Source organism: Panthera pardus, unplaced genomic scaffold, assembly GCF_024362965.1.
Source record: "Panthera pardus isolate Hobbes unplaced genomic scaffold, ASM2436296v1 HiC_scaffold_16, whole genome shotgun sequence".
Lineage (NCBI taxonomy): Eukaryota > Metazoa > Chordata > Mammalia > Carnivora > Felidae > Panthera > Panthera pardus.
The window spans coordinates 147590309-147606880 of record NW_026526721.1 but is presented as its reverse complement, the minus strand read 5'-3'; the positions used below and the strand labels follow the sequence as shown (position 1 = coordinate 147606880).

At 39.2% G+C, this 16572-nt stretch overlaps 1 protein-coding gene across 7 annotated transcripts in view; it reads left to right on the top strand.

Annotated features, from left to right (window-relative positions):
• Nucleotides 1-16572, top strand: part of NKTR (natural killer cell triggering receptor) — a 62376-nt gene that overhangs the window by 37288 nt on the left and 8516 nt on the right. For 6 of the 7 annotated variants that reach the window (XM_019418841.2, XM_053903926.1, XM_019418840.2 and 3 more), the window contains 7 exons: nucleotides 2805-2834; nucleotides 3356-3501; nucleotides 4445-4667; nucleotides 5363-5518; nucleotides 11366-11453; nucleotides 11913-12058; nucleotides 13364-16246. In XM_019418841.2, coding sequence (XP_019274386.2) covers nucleotides 2805-2834; nucleotides 3356-3501; nucleotides 4445-4667; nucleotides 5363-5518; nucleotides 11366-11453; nucleotides 11913-12058; nucleotides 13364-16246 — 3672 coding nt within the window. Of the gene's footprint in view, nucleotides 1-2804; nucleotides 2835-3355; nucleotides 3502-4444; nucleotides 4668-5362; nucleotides 5519-11365; nucleotides 11454-11912; nucleotides 12059-13363; nucleotides 16247-16572 lie in introns of those variants that run through there. The other variant, XM_019418846.2, reaches the window with a different exon arrangement.

Below are 16572 nucleotides of genomic sequence, written 5' to 3'. Positions count from 1 at the left end.
TTATGGCAGCAATACATGTAAAACAAGTGTGTTTTATTGTTCATGGTTAATCCTGGGAAGTGTATTTTAATTTCAGTGGCTTGTTTCCACCATTTTCCACACCTCTTCTGGGGGAGGGTGGGGAAGAGGGTATATTGTATAAAATGGTTTAGATTTCATTGCAGTACAGAACTATTAATTTCTGTGTAAGGCCAAAAGATTCTTTGATAATGGTATAAAACTGTAGATTGTTTTTTGGAGTAACAGTGACACTTTTTGATTTCTAGGATTTACAAAGTTTAAATGAATCCTTATGCTTATATTTTTAAAGTATATTCACGGGGTAGATAAAACTGGAAAAATGAGTGTCGAGTGACAGGAGAAAATGGAAATGTGAAAATATCGAAAGCTTTTATAATTTGAAATGTTCTTTGTGGTTCTTTCTCTTTTAGGTATGTTTTCATAAGCGTGTGTAAACTTACATGTTGATGATAATCTCTGGCCTTTAAGGTCTGAGCTTACTGAGCATATGTCCCGTCCCCACTGCATGGGTCTTGACAACCGTATAGTTTTGAAAGATCAGTACGATTAAGAGGTGGTGGGATGAGATCTCTGCCCGGTTGAGTAGGATTGAGTAGCATGGACGGAGCATATCCTTTCTCCCTGCCCGTTTGGCAGTGCCCTCTGTTTTTCCATGTCTGTTGTCAGCCCAGTGCCTGTATGCCTGCTTCACAGTGTTATTTCTACTCCTGAAATGTAGGCTGAGAACCCCAAAGGGCTTCTTTGTTCAGATACTGTTAGTGTTGTTAATATGTAGCCTACCCCAGTTAAAGTATAAATTTGTATTTCTGCATCCTGAACTGCAGATGCCAGTGATGGACTTAATCACTCACACCAGCTTAGGCACAGCAGGCCAGCTGAAGTTTGTCCTTCAGATAATTTGTTCTTGTCTTCATTTGTTTTCCTCCCCGTTAGAATAAAGGACCGACTTTTTTAGTTCTCATGTGAATTCAAGGCAAAAGTCGAATCTGTCACCAAGGTAGCCATTCCCTCTTCAGATCCAGTCTCAAGTAGTCTGTTGCTACATCACTGCAACTAGCTGAATTGTTTTCATCTCACCATTTGCTCGAAAGTTTTGCCATCACGTGGTTTTTACAGGACCCCTATTAGCCAGCGTAGCAAATTGAATTCGGTTTTGTGTGTTTTAGGAAAATCTGTAGGCTTTTCCCTAGCACCAAAAGATTTGAGAGTTGTGAGAGAAAGGATCAAGGAAGGAGGAGGAATATACCTAATTAATACACCACTCCTTGTTTTCACTGCTACATATTTGAATTTGATCCCTTACACTATAAGAACATTTTTTACCTTTAAAAATTTTACCTCTTACATCTTTCATACAATAGAATCACTGTCCAGCATATGTACTAATTTCTTCCTGTCATTAGTGTGCTTCACTAAAGTTTTATATTTGTGGGAAGCACATTATTATCCAGAGTAGTTTCTGGATTCTGGTTTAATTATTTAATCATTAGTTCCTCACCAGCTTGCTAGATTTTCTCTTTTTCTTTCTTCTGTTTTTACTCATTTTTACTATTATATTGGCTTGAATTACCACTTCTCAGTCTTCTAAGGAGAATTTGAGACTTTGTGGTTTTAAAATTCAAGATTGCTTTTAAAATTCTGGAACTTCCTAAATTGACAACTTAAAAAAATTCCATAGTACTGTTTCAGAACTGAATATTCTTAATGTAAGTATAAATGCTATCATTCCTTGCAGTGATTTTTAACATTGCTGTGAAGGTTACAAATTGTGTTTTGTTGACTTACATGTCTTAGAATTGCCTTAAAATGAATATAAAAATTGATATGGGAGCTTCTAGTACAGTTAACTTCTTTAACATAGCCTCATATCCAGTGTCCTTTCTCAAATTCTTCTATTTCTCATTATTATAAACTAAGGTTTTTGTGGCTTTTGAATTTTTTCACTGCAGTTCACATAGTGTGAAAATTTGTGAAAATGCTATGGGAAAACCAGTTTGGGTTCAAAATCTCTTAACCAGATAATACCCCATAGGCTTCCTAAGAGTGACTGTCTGCCAGTTTGTGACCGTAGAAGAAGCTGGTTGGGCATTTTCTGGGCCACGGAAATTTAAGGTGTCTATAACGTTATCCATCATTACTTGCTGGCTGTCAGAAGTTTGACAAATTGGAGGTTTGCTCCCTGTCGCATTTTCAGAGTTGCTGTGTGAGTGGCAGAACTTCACCTTAGGTGGGAGAGGCAGGAAGTTTTGAAAACAGGACTCCCGAGGCCTACCTCCATCTGCCTTCCTAAAAGATGCAGACTGACTCAGTATGAGAAGTAACAAATAGAAGAACTCATTTAAGGGGGAGGTGGGGGGGAGGGGGGCAAGCAAGTGTTGATCACGCTTTTTTTTCCTTAGGGCAGATGATAGTGCTTTTTATTCTCTTTAATTATCTTGATGAATTTTGAGTTGATTTTTGCTTTTGTTGTTATTTTGGATTCGAGAGTATCTTTAATTTTATTGTATATTTATGCTGTACATTTCAAACCTGTTTCATATGTTATGTATAGGTATAGTCTTCATATTGGAGAAATAGATACAACTTTGTAATTATAATCTTGAGGGTTTTTTTAACCAGTAAAATGGCTACTATGGCTGTTTGTAAGGTTTTTAAGTTGAGATGTGTATCATGTTTAACTTTTTCCCATCTTTTTATCTTTACCTCTTTGTTCTCTACATGCCCTTCTGCTCTGTTCACCCGAACACCTGGTTTTTGCCATCTTTGTGTTGATGTTTACATAGTACTACCAAACCTGCTCCACACTTGGATGGGTAAGAGTTACATTTTATTACCTTGGGGAGTTGGTGGGGTGGCCAGTCTACTACAAATTGGACCATGGATGAACCTCTGGGGGGTGCTCTTGATTCCTGATCTAATCTCTCACAGCCAAGCCCCTCCTTAAGGATCAGAGGTTAGTCCGTCTTGAGAACTCATATTGTCATGTCACTGAATCTGGGCAATGGATAGACTTCTCAGCCTCGCTATCTCTAGGGACCCTGTAACAACGGTTTCTGAGTATCGAGTGCAATCTGTTCTCAGATTCTCCACCGTAAAATAGTTAAGAAATATTGTTTTAAGCAGAAAACTAAGGCCCGGTTTGAGTCGTGTTTTTATTTTTTCCTTTTTATGAAGCAGATGTCAAGTTCTAATTCCCTTCTAGTTGCTTCATTCATCAAACACTTTGCTTTTATATTTAGTTCTGTAGACATGTCATTTATAACAGTTGTCTTGATTACTGATTGTGGCTTAATTGTCATCAAACCAATTCTTTCTTGAATTTGTATTGTGACAGGGTGCATGTCGTCTTTGGATTGGTTATTTCTGGTTTTGAAGTAATTGAACAGATTGAAAATCTGAAAACCGATGCTGCAAGCAGACCTTATGCAGATGTGCGAGTAATTGACTGTGGGGTGCTTGCCACAAAATCATCAAAAGATGGTAAGGGTTTTGGGGGGAGTGGAGGGGAGCTAGGATACTGGTAAAACATGGTGAAGATTATAGTTGAAAGATACCTCCTGAACTTTAGTAGTGGAAAAACCATTCAAGTAGTACATACAGCAGTAACCCATGCCTCTGTATCATACCTTCTATCCAAGCCATCAACAAATCTTATCAAATCTTACTTCTTTTTACTTCCCATGTTACCAGCCTTGTCCAAACCACTGCTGTCTCTGACTTGGATTATTGCAGTAGCCTCATAACTATTCACTTTGCCTCTGCCCTTCTTATAATCTCGTCTTAGCAGCAGTAAATTCCTAACTGGTCTCTTTGCTTGTACTCTTGACTCTGTAGTCTGTTAATAGCAACCAGAGTGATCTTCTCCAAGGGCTCCCTTCTTAGCCAAACTAAAGTCTTTACTTGGTCTGTAAGGCAGTCTGTTCTCTCCTGTGTCTCTCACCTCTTCACCCTCATTCATTGCCCTCCCAGCCATGTTGACCTTTACCCAGACATGCCAAGCACAGGGATTTTGTGCTGGTGTCCGTTCTTTCTGGAACACTCTCCATCCAGATACCTACATGACCCCTTACGTCACTTCCTTCAAGTCTCTGTTTGAATGTTATCTTCAGTTACTGCCCATCTCTCCCTATTCCCTTTGCCCTGCTTTTTTTGTATTTCTGTTCGAGCACTTCTCATTTGTCATAGTATGCAGTTACTTACTTCTTTTCTTATCTGATCCAGCTAGAATATAGACTTCATAAGGGCAAGGGCTTTGTTACCTTACCATCTCACCAGCAAATTGTGTTATCAGCATGAAAAAATGTTTACTTAAATTTTGTCTTTAGTTTGCTGTTTATAAAGCATGTTTTATGATACTATTTTTTACTCTGAAAGGTAGACACTAAGATCTAGTACTAATATTTTTGTTAATATTTCTTAAAAGTTTTTGAGAAAAAAAGGAAGAAACCAACTCATTCAGAAGACTCGGGTTCCTCTTCCAATTCCTCTTCCTCTTCAGAATCTTCTTCAGAAAGTGAAATTGAACATGAGAGAAGCAGAAGGAGGAAACATAAGAGGAGGCCAAAAGTTAAGCATTCTAAAAAGAGACGAAAGGAAGCAAGCAGTTCCGAAGAGCCAAGGAATAAACATATAATGAGCCCAAAAGGGTAAGTGTGAAATGCCAGGGTAATCTTAACCTAACACAAAGACACTCTGGAATGGGGAAAGTATATGCAATTCTGTAAACTTCATTTTATTACCTATTGTTGAAAAAGGATAGCATTTTTTTTAACTTTAATTTGAAATCTGACAAATCTAAGGGTAGCACAGACATTTCATATTAAAGATTTATGTGTTTGCAGGTGAAAAAAATCCCTGAAACTCTTAAAAGAACAAAGGATCATTCGACAGTTTCATACCATAATTTTAGTACTGTGGCTTTTTCACTGTGTTAATGTTTTATATGTTCTTTGTGAAAATTGTACACACCTTTTGAGATTTGTGAGATATTAATAGTTTTGCTGTTTCATAATTAAAAAAATTTTTTTAAAGTTTATTATTTATTTTGAGAGAGAGAGAAATAGCGCACGTGCATGCGTGAACAGGGGAGGGGCAGATAGAGGAAGGGAGAGAGAATCTCAAGCAGGTTCCTTGCTGTCAGCACAGCCCAACGTGGGGCTCAGTCTCACAAACCGTGAGATCATGACCTGAACCAAAATCAAGAGTCAGATGCTTAACCAGCTGAGCCACCCCGGCACCCCGCTATTGTTTTATTATTAATTGTTATATATCATTATTTAATATTCTTGTGAAATGCAGACATTGCATATTTTAATTGGTGACTTGATTTGTTCTCTCTAAGTTACTCTGAGAGGAGTGATACCAATGAAAAAAGGTCAGTTGATTCAAATGCTAAAAGGGAAAAGCCTGTGGTCCGACCAGAAGAGATTCCCCCGGTTCCAGAGAACCGATTTTTACTGAGAAGAGATATGCCTCTTGTCACAGTGGAACCTGAACCGTAAGTAGGGTGATTAACCTCTTTGTTTTCCTTTCTGTGAATGGTAATTCCATCAGGTCACGGCACTTCCACACTTATTTGTTGAGCATGACCCATAGGCAAAGATCTTTGAAGAATACTGTGGGAGATGCCAGGCTAATGAATGACATGTACCGTGCCTTTCGGAATTCACATCCTACTAATAGGGAAAGGGGGTTGGTCAAGTGGGTCAGGGGAGAAGTTCTTACGGGAGGTCTGGAAAGATTTCATTACTAATTTTTTTTCCTTGACTTTTCATTAGAGGTGAGATTTGGTTATCAGAAGAGAGGGTTAGTTGAACTCTTTGGATCCACTTGAGTGATGAAACGTGTTCCAATTTGAATAGTGTAAAATTAATTGCATTGATTAGGGATATAATTTAGTATCATAAATATGTGACTTTTGCTAACTTGCTAACAGAGCAACAGTGCTTTTGCTAACAGAGAGTGATAACTTCTCTGCATTGGAAAAGGTAATGTGTAGTTTTAGATTTGGTATAATAGTATATTTTGTGTATTAACTCAAGTTTAGAATTATTAAAAGAAATATTGTTTGAACAGAAATGTCATAATGTGGCTGGTGTAATTGATAAGTGCCCGATGAAGAGTTACATTGAAGGTTAAGAGGTTATGCACGTGTTCCTGTTCACAGTCAGGTCTCCACATAAGGTTATCGTTTAATTCATTAAATATTTTTAAAGCCTAGTATTGTCTTATTTTAGAAAGCTATTGTAAGATGGGATTTATCTTTGAATTAATAGCTGGTGTTTTCATTTTTAAAAACTGGCTGTTAATAAATTTTAGTGGGATTCTTCTTAAAATATAAGATACCAAGTTCATTGATGGAATCTATTTGACTTTCAGAAAGTACGAAACTTGAAAGGTTAGCTTCTCTGTCATATGGCAGGTATTAGCAAATTATGGTCCATGGACCAAATTTGGCCTGTTGCCTATTTTTGTACAGCCCATGAGCTAAAAAAAAATGGTTTTCTTGTGTTTAAATGTTTGTAGGAAAAATAAAAAGAGTAATATTTTGTGACATGTGAAAATTATATGAAACTCAAATTTCAATGTCCATAAATAAAATTTTACTGGAACACGGCCACATCCATTTGTTCATGATAAGAGAATAAGCAAGGGCTGTTTCTGTGCTACAACAGCAGACTTGAGTGGCTGTAGCAGAGTTTGTATGTGGTGTTCTCTTGCCTTACACTGCTACGTGGTGCACTGCCCATCACAGTGATGCTGGTAGAACTCTCCAGTATTTCAAGTGCTACCCATATAACCCATCTATGTGAAAAGATATTTTTTAAAGATGAAATATGTACAGTCTCATTACAGATCAGCATTAGCACTATATTGATAGGGAACACTGTGAACCCCAATTAACGTGAAATGTTCTCTCTCCTCCTTAAAAGGGCTCCATTCCTTTCGTTAGTAGATCTTTATTACAAAGAAATGATACTCAGTTATATTTCCAAATTTCATTGATAAAATATTAGTTAAAATTTGTTTTCTTTCTTGTTATGTAAGTATCTACATATTAGCCTTAATTTTCTTCTTGGCCTACAAATCCTAAAATACTTACTCTTGGATTCTTTTCAGAAAAAGTTTGCTGACCCCTGTTATCTGGTGTTGTTAAAGCAGTGATTGCATTTGTGACTGATTACCGCTGGTAATTTTGTTTGGTCGTCACTCTTCTTTAGTCACATAACATCTTTGGAAGTTATTTTGTGCAGAATTATTTTAAATCATAATTGACTGCTAGTTGTGTTGTATTAAGATAGCCCATTGACCTATTTTATTAGGATCCTTAAGATTTTGATCAGTCGTTTGGGCGTTATAATTAAGTGTGCTTCAAGAACTCATCATAGGCAAGGATAAGAAGCGAGGGCTGTCAGCCATATGAACTTGCCACCTTACTGATTGACCAGCAGTCAGGTGAAGGGAGGGTAGCAGAATTGGATCAGTACCAAAAGGTTCCTAGGTAAATGTTAATTCTTGCTGAACACCGGTAGGCAAGTTCACTGCTTTTTCTTCACAAGGAAAATGGGGTTAATGGTTGCCTACCAAGATACCTACTTCTCTCATTGTGAGAATTAAGTCATGTCATGAACATGAAATGGCTGAATAAACTGTTGTATACTTTGTAGTTGACTTTTTTTTTTTTTACAGTATCATTTTATGTTTATCTGGACCCTTAGAAAACCCTGTATATTGGTTTTAAGAGTCAAGTTGCATTTCTTTCTGTGACTTTGGGCAAGACTTTGAACCTCTTAAAATTCTCTCTTTAAAATGAAGATGTGAATAGTGCCTACCTCATAGTGCTGTTAAGAGAAGTCTAAATGAGCCAATGCCTTTAAAGTGCTTATTAACAACCAGCAATGAACAATCTGAAAAGGAAATTAAGAAAGCAGTTGCATTTAAAACAACATCTAAAAGAATAAAAGAGGTGGGGGGGGCGCCTGGGTCACTCTGTTGGTTAAGTGTCCAACTTCAGCTCGGGTCACGATCTTGCTGTTCCCAAGTTCAAGCCCTGCGTCGGGCTCTGTGCCAACAACTCAGAGCCTGGAGCCTGCTTCAGATTCTGTGTCTCTGTCTCTCTCTTCACCTTCCCCACTCATCCGCACTCTCTCTCTCTCTCTCTCTCTCTCTCTCAAAAATAAATAAACATTAAAAAAATTAAAAGAATAAAATGGGAGTAAATTCAATTAAAAGGGTAAAGGACTTGTACAATGAAAATCACAAAATATTTAGAACTAAATAAATGGAAGGACATTGCACGTTCATGGGTTGGAAGACTTAATATTGTTAAATGTCAGTACTAGTCAAAGCAAGTTTTGGATTCAGTGCAATCCCTATCAAATTTCAGCAGCCTTTTTGCAGAAATGGAAAAGTCCATATCCAGAATCTTGGAATCACAGGGGGCCCTGAATGGCCAAAACAATCTTGAAAAAGAAGGGCAGAGATGGAACACTTCTACTTTTTTTTTAATGTTTATTTAATTTTGAGAGAGAGACAGAGCAGGAGTGGGGGAGGGGCAGAAAGAGAGGGAGATACAGAATCCGAAGCAGGCTCCAGGCTCTGAGCTATCAGCACAGAGTCTGATGCAGGGTGCAAACCCATGAACTATGAGATCATGACCTGAGCCGAAGTCAGCCACTTAACCAACTGAGCCACCCATGCACCCTGTAGCACTTATACTTTCTGATTTCAAAACTTAACACAAAGCTATAGGTATCAAAATAGAGTGGTACTGGCATAAAGATTAATATATAGACTAATGGGATCGACTTGAGATTCCAGAAATAAATTCACACCAGTATATGTGGACAGTTGATTTCAGACAAGGGTGCAGATTCCATTCAGTGGAGAAAGAAGTCTGTCTCTTCAATAAATGGTGCTGGGACAACTGGACTTCCACATGCAACAGAATGAGGTTGGACCCCTACCTCACATTATATGCAAGAATTAAAATGAGTCCATGACCTAAATATAAGAGCTAAAACCATAAAACTCTTAAAAAACATAGGAGTAAATTGTTATGACCTTGGGTTTGACAATGAATTCTTATATTTGACACCAAAAACATGGACAACAGTAACACAAAAAGACAACTCAGTTAAAAAAATTTCTTTTTAAATGTTTATTTATTTTTGAGAGAGACAGAGATAGAATGCAAGTGGGTTAGGGGCAGAGAGAGAAGGAAACACAATCCGAAGCAAGCTCCAGGCTCTGAGCTGTCAGCACAGAGCCCGACGCGGGGCTTGAACTCACGAGCTGCGAGATCATGACCTGAGCTGAAGTCGGACACTTAACCGACTGAGCCACCCGGGTACCCCAAGACAACTCAGTTTAAAAAATAGGCACAGCACTTGAATAGACATTTCATACAAGTGGCCAGTAAGTGCATGAAAAATGCTTAACATCATTAGTCATTAGGGAAATACAAATCAAACTCACAATGAGATACTACTCGCTTACTAGGATGGCTGTAATTTAAAACTAAAACCAAAAAAACTAGTGTCAGCAACGATATGGAGAAATTGAAATCCTTATACATTGGTGGCAGGAGTCTAAAATGATGCAGACATTGTGGAACACAGTTTGGTTGTTTCTCAAAAAATTAAACCGAGATTTACCATGTAACCGAACAATTCTATTGCTACAATTTCAAAAGAATTGAAAATCAAGAACCAAACAATACTTGTATGCCAGTGTTCATTGCAACATATTCACAGTAGCAAAAAGGAGGACAACTGATCCCAAGTTACCAACAGATGAATGGATAAACAAAATGTGGTGTGTACATGCGGTGGAATGTTATTTGGCCATAAATTGGAGGTTACCAGAGGCTGAGGGAGTTGGGGGGACTGGGGAGGTATTCCTTAATGGGTAGAGTTTGGGTTTGAGTTTTGGAAAGGTAGTAGTGATGGATGTACAACATTGTGAATGTAATTAATACACTGAACTGCGAACTTAAAATGTCCAATTTTATGTTACATATAATTTACCAATAAAAATGTTAAAAATGTTGATTAACATAATGTCTGACACATAGTACTCAATAAAAGCTAGCCATTATGTTAATAACAGATAAAAAACAAACTTACGGTGGGGGCACCTTGGTGGCTCAGTCAGTTAAGCTGACTCTTGGTTTCAGCTCAGGTCATGATATCATGGTTCATGGGATTGTGCCCCTGCATTGGGTTCTGTGCTAACAGCACAGAGTGTGCTTGGGATTCTCCCTCTCCCTCTCCCCCTCCCCCTCCCCCTCCCTTCCCCTCCCCCCCACCTCTCTCTCAAAATAAACAAACAAACTTGAGGTATGAAGACTTCTCATGCATGGAGGATGATAGCTGCCCCCAAAACTATACTTTTAGCATTACCATAAGGTGGCAGCATTGAAGGAGGGGTAGCTTATCTCAGAGTCGGGAAGACAAATGAATTATTAAACATTTGAAATAGGGGCACTGGTTGGCTCAGCCAGTTCAGTGTCCAGCTCTTGCTTTCGGCTCAGGTCATAATCTTGCAGTTCGTGAGATTGAGCCCTGCATTGGGCTCTGTGCTGACAGTATGGAGCCTGGTTGGGATTCTCTTTCTCTGCTCCTCCCCTGCTCATGCACGTGCTCCATCTCTCTCTCTCTAAATAATTAAATAAACTCCATATATACATATACATATATATATATATGTATATGTATATATATATGTATGTATGTATGTAAATAAAAAACACAACTTAAGCATAAGAACCAGGAATATCTTAGGATTCCCTCAGAACATCACTGTTTTTGACAAGAGACATAAAAAGGGATTTTGTTTAAAAGAAGTACTGTGCTGGGGCGCCTGGGTGGCTCAGTCGGTTAAGCGTCCGACTTCAGCTCGGGTCACGATCTCGTGGTCCGTGAGTTCGAGCCCCGCGTCAGGCTCTGGGCTGATGGCTCAGAGCCTGGAGCCTGCTTCTGATTCTGTGTCTCCCTCTCTGTCTGCCCCTCCCCCGCTCATGCTGTGTCTCTCTCTGTCTCAAAAATAAATAAATGTTAAAAAAAAAATTTTTTTTTTTTTTAATAAAAGAAGTACTGTGCTTAAAAAGGTATATAGTATGGTATGTTTCTACTCAATTGGATTACTTTTTTTTTGTTTTTCTTTTTAAATTTTGGCATTTGAAGAGTTTGCTTAGAAAAATTATCTAGGGAGTGCTTCATTTTACAGAGGTGTTGGATCTAAATGAAATGATTTTGTTTTGTAGGAGCATAAATTCTGCATTTAAATATTGAGAAATCCACCTAGCATTTGCTTATTTTTAATTTTCAGTTTTCTTTTCCAGGAAGATTCCTGATGTTCCACCCATTGTAAGTGATCAGAAACCATCTGTATCAAAATCTGGACGGAAGATTAAAGGAAGGGGTACAATTGTATGTTTATTAAGACTTCTTTTTTCAAACTACTTATCTAAGCAGTATGTTTTTGCCTATAGGCAAAACCCCAGCCTTAATTTTAGGTATAATCCAACATCTGTTCAAGGAACTAGCTGTATTCTCCATAGGTATGGGAACGTACTGCTGTTAGATGAAAATTTATTGCTATGTTTTTAAGTATGAAATGGCCTGAGAAGCAATAAGTGATTATGTTGAGAAATCTTAGTATGTTGAGTAATCTAGGCTAATGAAGGTAACTGTTAGGATCTCAAAGAAAAAATCCCATTTCTTTTAGTCTCTTACGTTTGACATAACGTCATACCATCCTTTTGGTACTTTAATCATTATAGCCTTTGAATGGCATCTGAGTTTGGGTCATACTCCTAACTCTGTCCTATAGCAGACTGTAATTAAGAGGTATTTTAAAAATAGTTATTCCTATCTTTGTTTTTAAAGCGCTATCACACACCTCCAAGATCAAGATCATGTTCTGAATCAGACGATGATGATAGCAGTGAAACTCCTCCTCACTGGAAAGAGGAAATGCAGAGATTAAGAGCATACAGACCACCTAGTGGAGAAAAATGGAGTAAAGGAGACAAGTAAGAGCCTTGAGTATAAGCACAATTCTGTGTCTGCTATATTTTAAGTGTTAAGGGGAGAGAGACTTACTTCTGGACTTTTCATTAAAGACTTACATTGAAAGTTAGACTGTGACCAAAGAGAATACATTTGGAAATACTTGGCAGAAAGAGAGCTATTAACTAGGAGGGCTGATTGGCTTCAGGGTGCTTTTAAATCAAGATTCTGTTTTCCCTCATAAAACTATAAAACTACCGAATCTCTCAGAGATTTCCTGTACAATTTTAAAAATAATCAGCACCTAAAAATTATATAGCAGGTTCTTTCCTAGTCAGGTCACTGGCTCTTAGTCACTGATGATTGAATAGATAGAAAATCTGTACCTTTCGTGTTGGTTAACTTCTGACCCCAGGGACTGTTGCTGCTTCAACAGTGTACCTGTCTCTTACCCTTAGTAACACCCCACAGTGGAATATCTGTTGTAGAAATGCGCCTGGCTCCAGAATAGCTAGTGAAAAACATACCAGTAGGACCCTTTATAATCGTTCCCGGTAGAAGTCTCTTTTCCTCTTTGAGTGCCCAGTAGTATGGTTACAAGTTGGAAGAGGGAATAAAAGGTGCACATCTGCTGTGTGAGAGTGATTTAGACACAGTGGTATGGAGGCCTCTGAGTTGTGGGCCCTGACGTGACAGGTTGCCGTTAAGATTGTAAAACTTGCATCTGTTTTTATGTGCTTTTTCCTCCATTTCTGTACTAATTTAACCAAAACCTTAAGAGAGAGTCTTGATTACCTCTGTGAAGCTGAAATAAAACAGAAGCCATGCTAGCTTCTCCAGACGCTTCTCTTTAAAGTTCAGGCAGCTCTCCTCTGTCTGCAGGGAATCGACAGAATTGTTTGGGAACTTAATTGGACTCTCTCTCAAAACTTGCTCCCAGAAGCAGAGGGTCATGAACAGATCCTGGGCGGGAACTCGGGATGTGACCGGCGCTCCTGTGATGAATTGCTTTGGTTTCGTTTGACTCTCAAAATCATTTTTCTGTCAAATTTGAAATCCTTTGCTTAATTGAAACAGAAACAAAAAACTAAACTAAGTCCTTCTGTAAGTAACTCTGTTAGTAGTTGTTAGTGCGTGTCTCTGAAATCACGAAGCCTATCCCTCTGATTTATCCTTCCTACGTGTACTCAAAGTGTGGATAGAGTCAGTACTATGTTGTTCACTGGGCTTTTGTCAATACATTTGTATTGACAGCAAACGTGTTTTAAACTTAAAATATAGAAACATGCTTGTAAATAACTGCATGCATGTTGGGTCATTTTCTACAGATTAAGTGACCCCTGTTCAAGCCGATGGGATGAGAGAAGCTTGTCCCAGAGATCCAGATCATGGTCCTATAATGGATATTATTCAGACCTTAGTACGGCAAGACACTCCGATGGTCACCATAAAAAACGCAGAAAAGAGAAAAAGGTGAAGCATAAAAAGAAAGCGAAAAAGCAGAAACACTGCAGAAGACACAAGCAGACTAAGAAGAGAAGGATTATTGTACCATCTGACATAGAATCCTCAAAATCTTCCACCCGACGAATGAAATCCTCTTGTGATAGAGAAAGGAGATCTCGTTCTTCCTCGTTATCGTCTCATCACTCATCAAAGAGGGACTGGTCTAAATCTGATAAGGATGACCAGAGCTCTTCAACCCATTCCAGCAGGGACTCCTACAGATCTAAATCTCACTCACAGTCTTATTCTAGAGGAAGCTCAAGATCAAGGACTCCATCAAAATCTTCATCACATTCTCGAAGTAGATCAAAGTCCAGATCTAGTTCCAAGTCAGGGCACCAAAGGACAGCATCAAAATCACCAAAAAGAACAGCCTCTCAGTTAAGTGAAAACAAACCGGTTAAAACAGAACCTTTAAGAACAACAGTGCCACAAAATGAAAATGTCATAGTACAAGCGGTGGTGGCAGAAAATATTCCTGTAATACCACTGAGTGACAGTCCCCCTCCTTCAAGGTGGAAGCCTGGACAGAAGCCCTGGAAGCCCTCTTATGAGCGAATTCAGGAAATGAAAGCTAAAACAACCCACTTGCTGCCCATCCAAAGCACTTACAGTTTAGCAAATATTAAAGAGACTGGAAGTTCATCATCCTACCACAAAAGAGAAAAAAATTCAGAAAGTGATCGGAGTGCTTATTCAAAATACAGTGACAGAAGTTCAGAAAGCTCACCAAGGTCAAGGAGCAGATCTTCTAGGAGTAGATCTTATTCCAGATCATACACAAGGTCACGAAGTCTAGCTAGTTCACGTTCGAGGTCTAGGTCTCCCTCATCTAGATCTCATTCACGAAATAAATACAGTGATCATTCACAGTGTAGTAGATCATCGTCGTACTCTTCTGTTAGCAGTGATGATAGAAGACGAGCCAAGAGAAAATACAGATCCAGCGGGAAGAAAAATAACACTTCTCGTAAAAGGCACAGCAGCAGTTCCGAAAAGACGCTTCGCCATAAATATATGAAAAGCAGGGACAAGTCTTGTCAGAGAAAGTATAGCGAAAGCAGGTCATCTTTAGATTATTCTTCAGACAGTGAACAGTCAAGTGTTCAAGTTACACAGTCAGCCCAGGAGAAAGAGAAGCAAGTCCAAAAGGAAATGAATAATAAGCAAGAGAGAAACAGAGATGAAGAGAAATCCAAGCCCGAACAAGAATGCCCTCGTTCAAAAAAAAGAGCCTTGAAAGAGAATCTTTCTGATCACCTTAGAAATGGCAGTAAGCACAAAAGAAAGAATTATGCGGGAAGTAAATGGGACTCAGAATCAAACTCCGAACGAGATGGAACTAAAAACAGTAAAAATATTTCCCGGCCATCTTCTGATAAGGAGGAAGGTGAAGCCACATCAGATTCTGAGTCAGAGTTTGGTGAAATTCACATCAAAGCCAAATCCACAACAAAGTCTTCAGCAAGTACTTCACTGCCTGATGGTAATGGTGCTTGGAAGTCAAGTAAACAGCGGTCTTCAACCTCTGATTCTGAGGGGTCCTATTCCAATTCAGAAAACGCTAGAAGAAAGGCACGGAAGCACAAACACAGGTCAAAGGAAAATCTTAAAAGGGAACAGACCAAAAAAGCAAAAGAGAAATTGAAAGGGAAAAAAGACAAAAAGCACAAGGCTCCAAAACGAAAACAAGCATTTCATTGGCAGCCTCCACTAGAATTTGGTGAGGAGGAGGAAGAGGAGATTAGTGAAAAGCAAGTCACTCAGGAGGCAAAAGAGAAAAAACAAGTTTCTGAAAACAGTGAAACCTTGAAAGAAAGTATTGTGCAAACTGAGAAGTCCTGTGAAGAGGGCAACCTTTCAGGTAAATGTAATACAGTAATGATTCCATCAGATATCGACCAGCCTACTAAAGATGATAGTAAACTCAGCATTTCTCCTAGAGCTTTAAATACTGATGAAAATGTAGCTGCTTCTCCCTCAAACGTTCAGCATATTGCAGAAATTGTCTCAAGTGGAGTGGAAGATGTGCTTCAGACAGATGACAACATGGAGATTTGCACTCCTGATAGGAGTTCCCCAGCAAAGGAGGCATCCCCTCTAGGAAACTCAAGGCTCGACACCCCAGATATAAACATTGTTTTAAAGCAGGATGTGCACACGGAGCGTCCTGAGGGAGAGGAGCTAAAGCAGGAAAGCAGCACGTCTGAAAGCAAAACAATGGGGGACATGGGCAAACAGGACGGCGGCCCCACTGGCATTGCCGGTGCTGCAGAAAGCACTGTGAAGAGAGAGGTGGCTGAGAAGAGCCAGATCGGTCTCTTAGATAATAAATGGAAGCCCCTGCAAGGTGTGGGGAACGTGGCCGCCCCGGCTGCTACTACATCCAGCACTGTGGAAGTGAAGGCATTGACTGCTGCACCTGAGATGAAGCCACAAGGCTTGAGGATAGAAATCAAAAGCAAAAATAAAGTCCGGCCTGGGTCTCTCTTTGATGAAGTAAGAAAGACAGCACGCTTAAACCGGAGGCCAAGAAATCAGGAGAGTTCAAGTGATGAGCAGACACCTAGTCGGGATGGGGATAGCCAGTCCAGGAGTCCAAGCAGATCTCGAAGTAAATCTGAAACCAAATCAAGACACAGAACAAGGTCTGTCTCCTACAGTCACTCAAGAAGTCGATCACGAAGTTCCACATCGTCTTATCGGTGAGCCCTGTATTTATTCTCTTTCCTTTTTCCCTCCCAAGGAGAGTCTGTTATTTTTAGCTTGGAAGAACATCAGAATTAGGGACAAGATTACTATTTCCAAATGTCTGGAAGGGAATGAGGGGAAGTCTTGTGCTGTGTGACCCAGAGAGCAGATCGGGAGCATAGGAAGTGGAGATTTTAGGGGAAGAAATTTGGGCTCAGTGTCAAAAACTATTAGCTTTTCAGGGCGCCTGGGTGGCTCAGTTCGTTAAGCGTCCGACTCTTGCTTTCAGTTCAGGTCACGATCTCACGGTTTATGAGTTTGAGCCCCACATCGGGCTCTG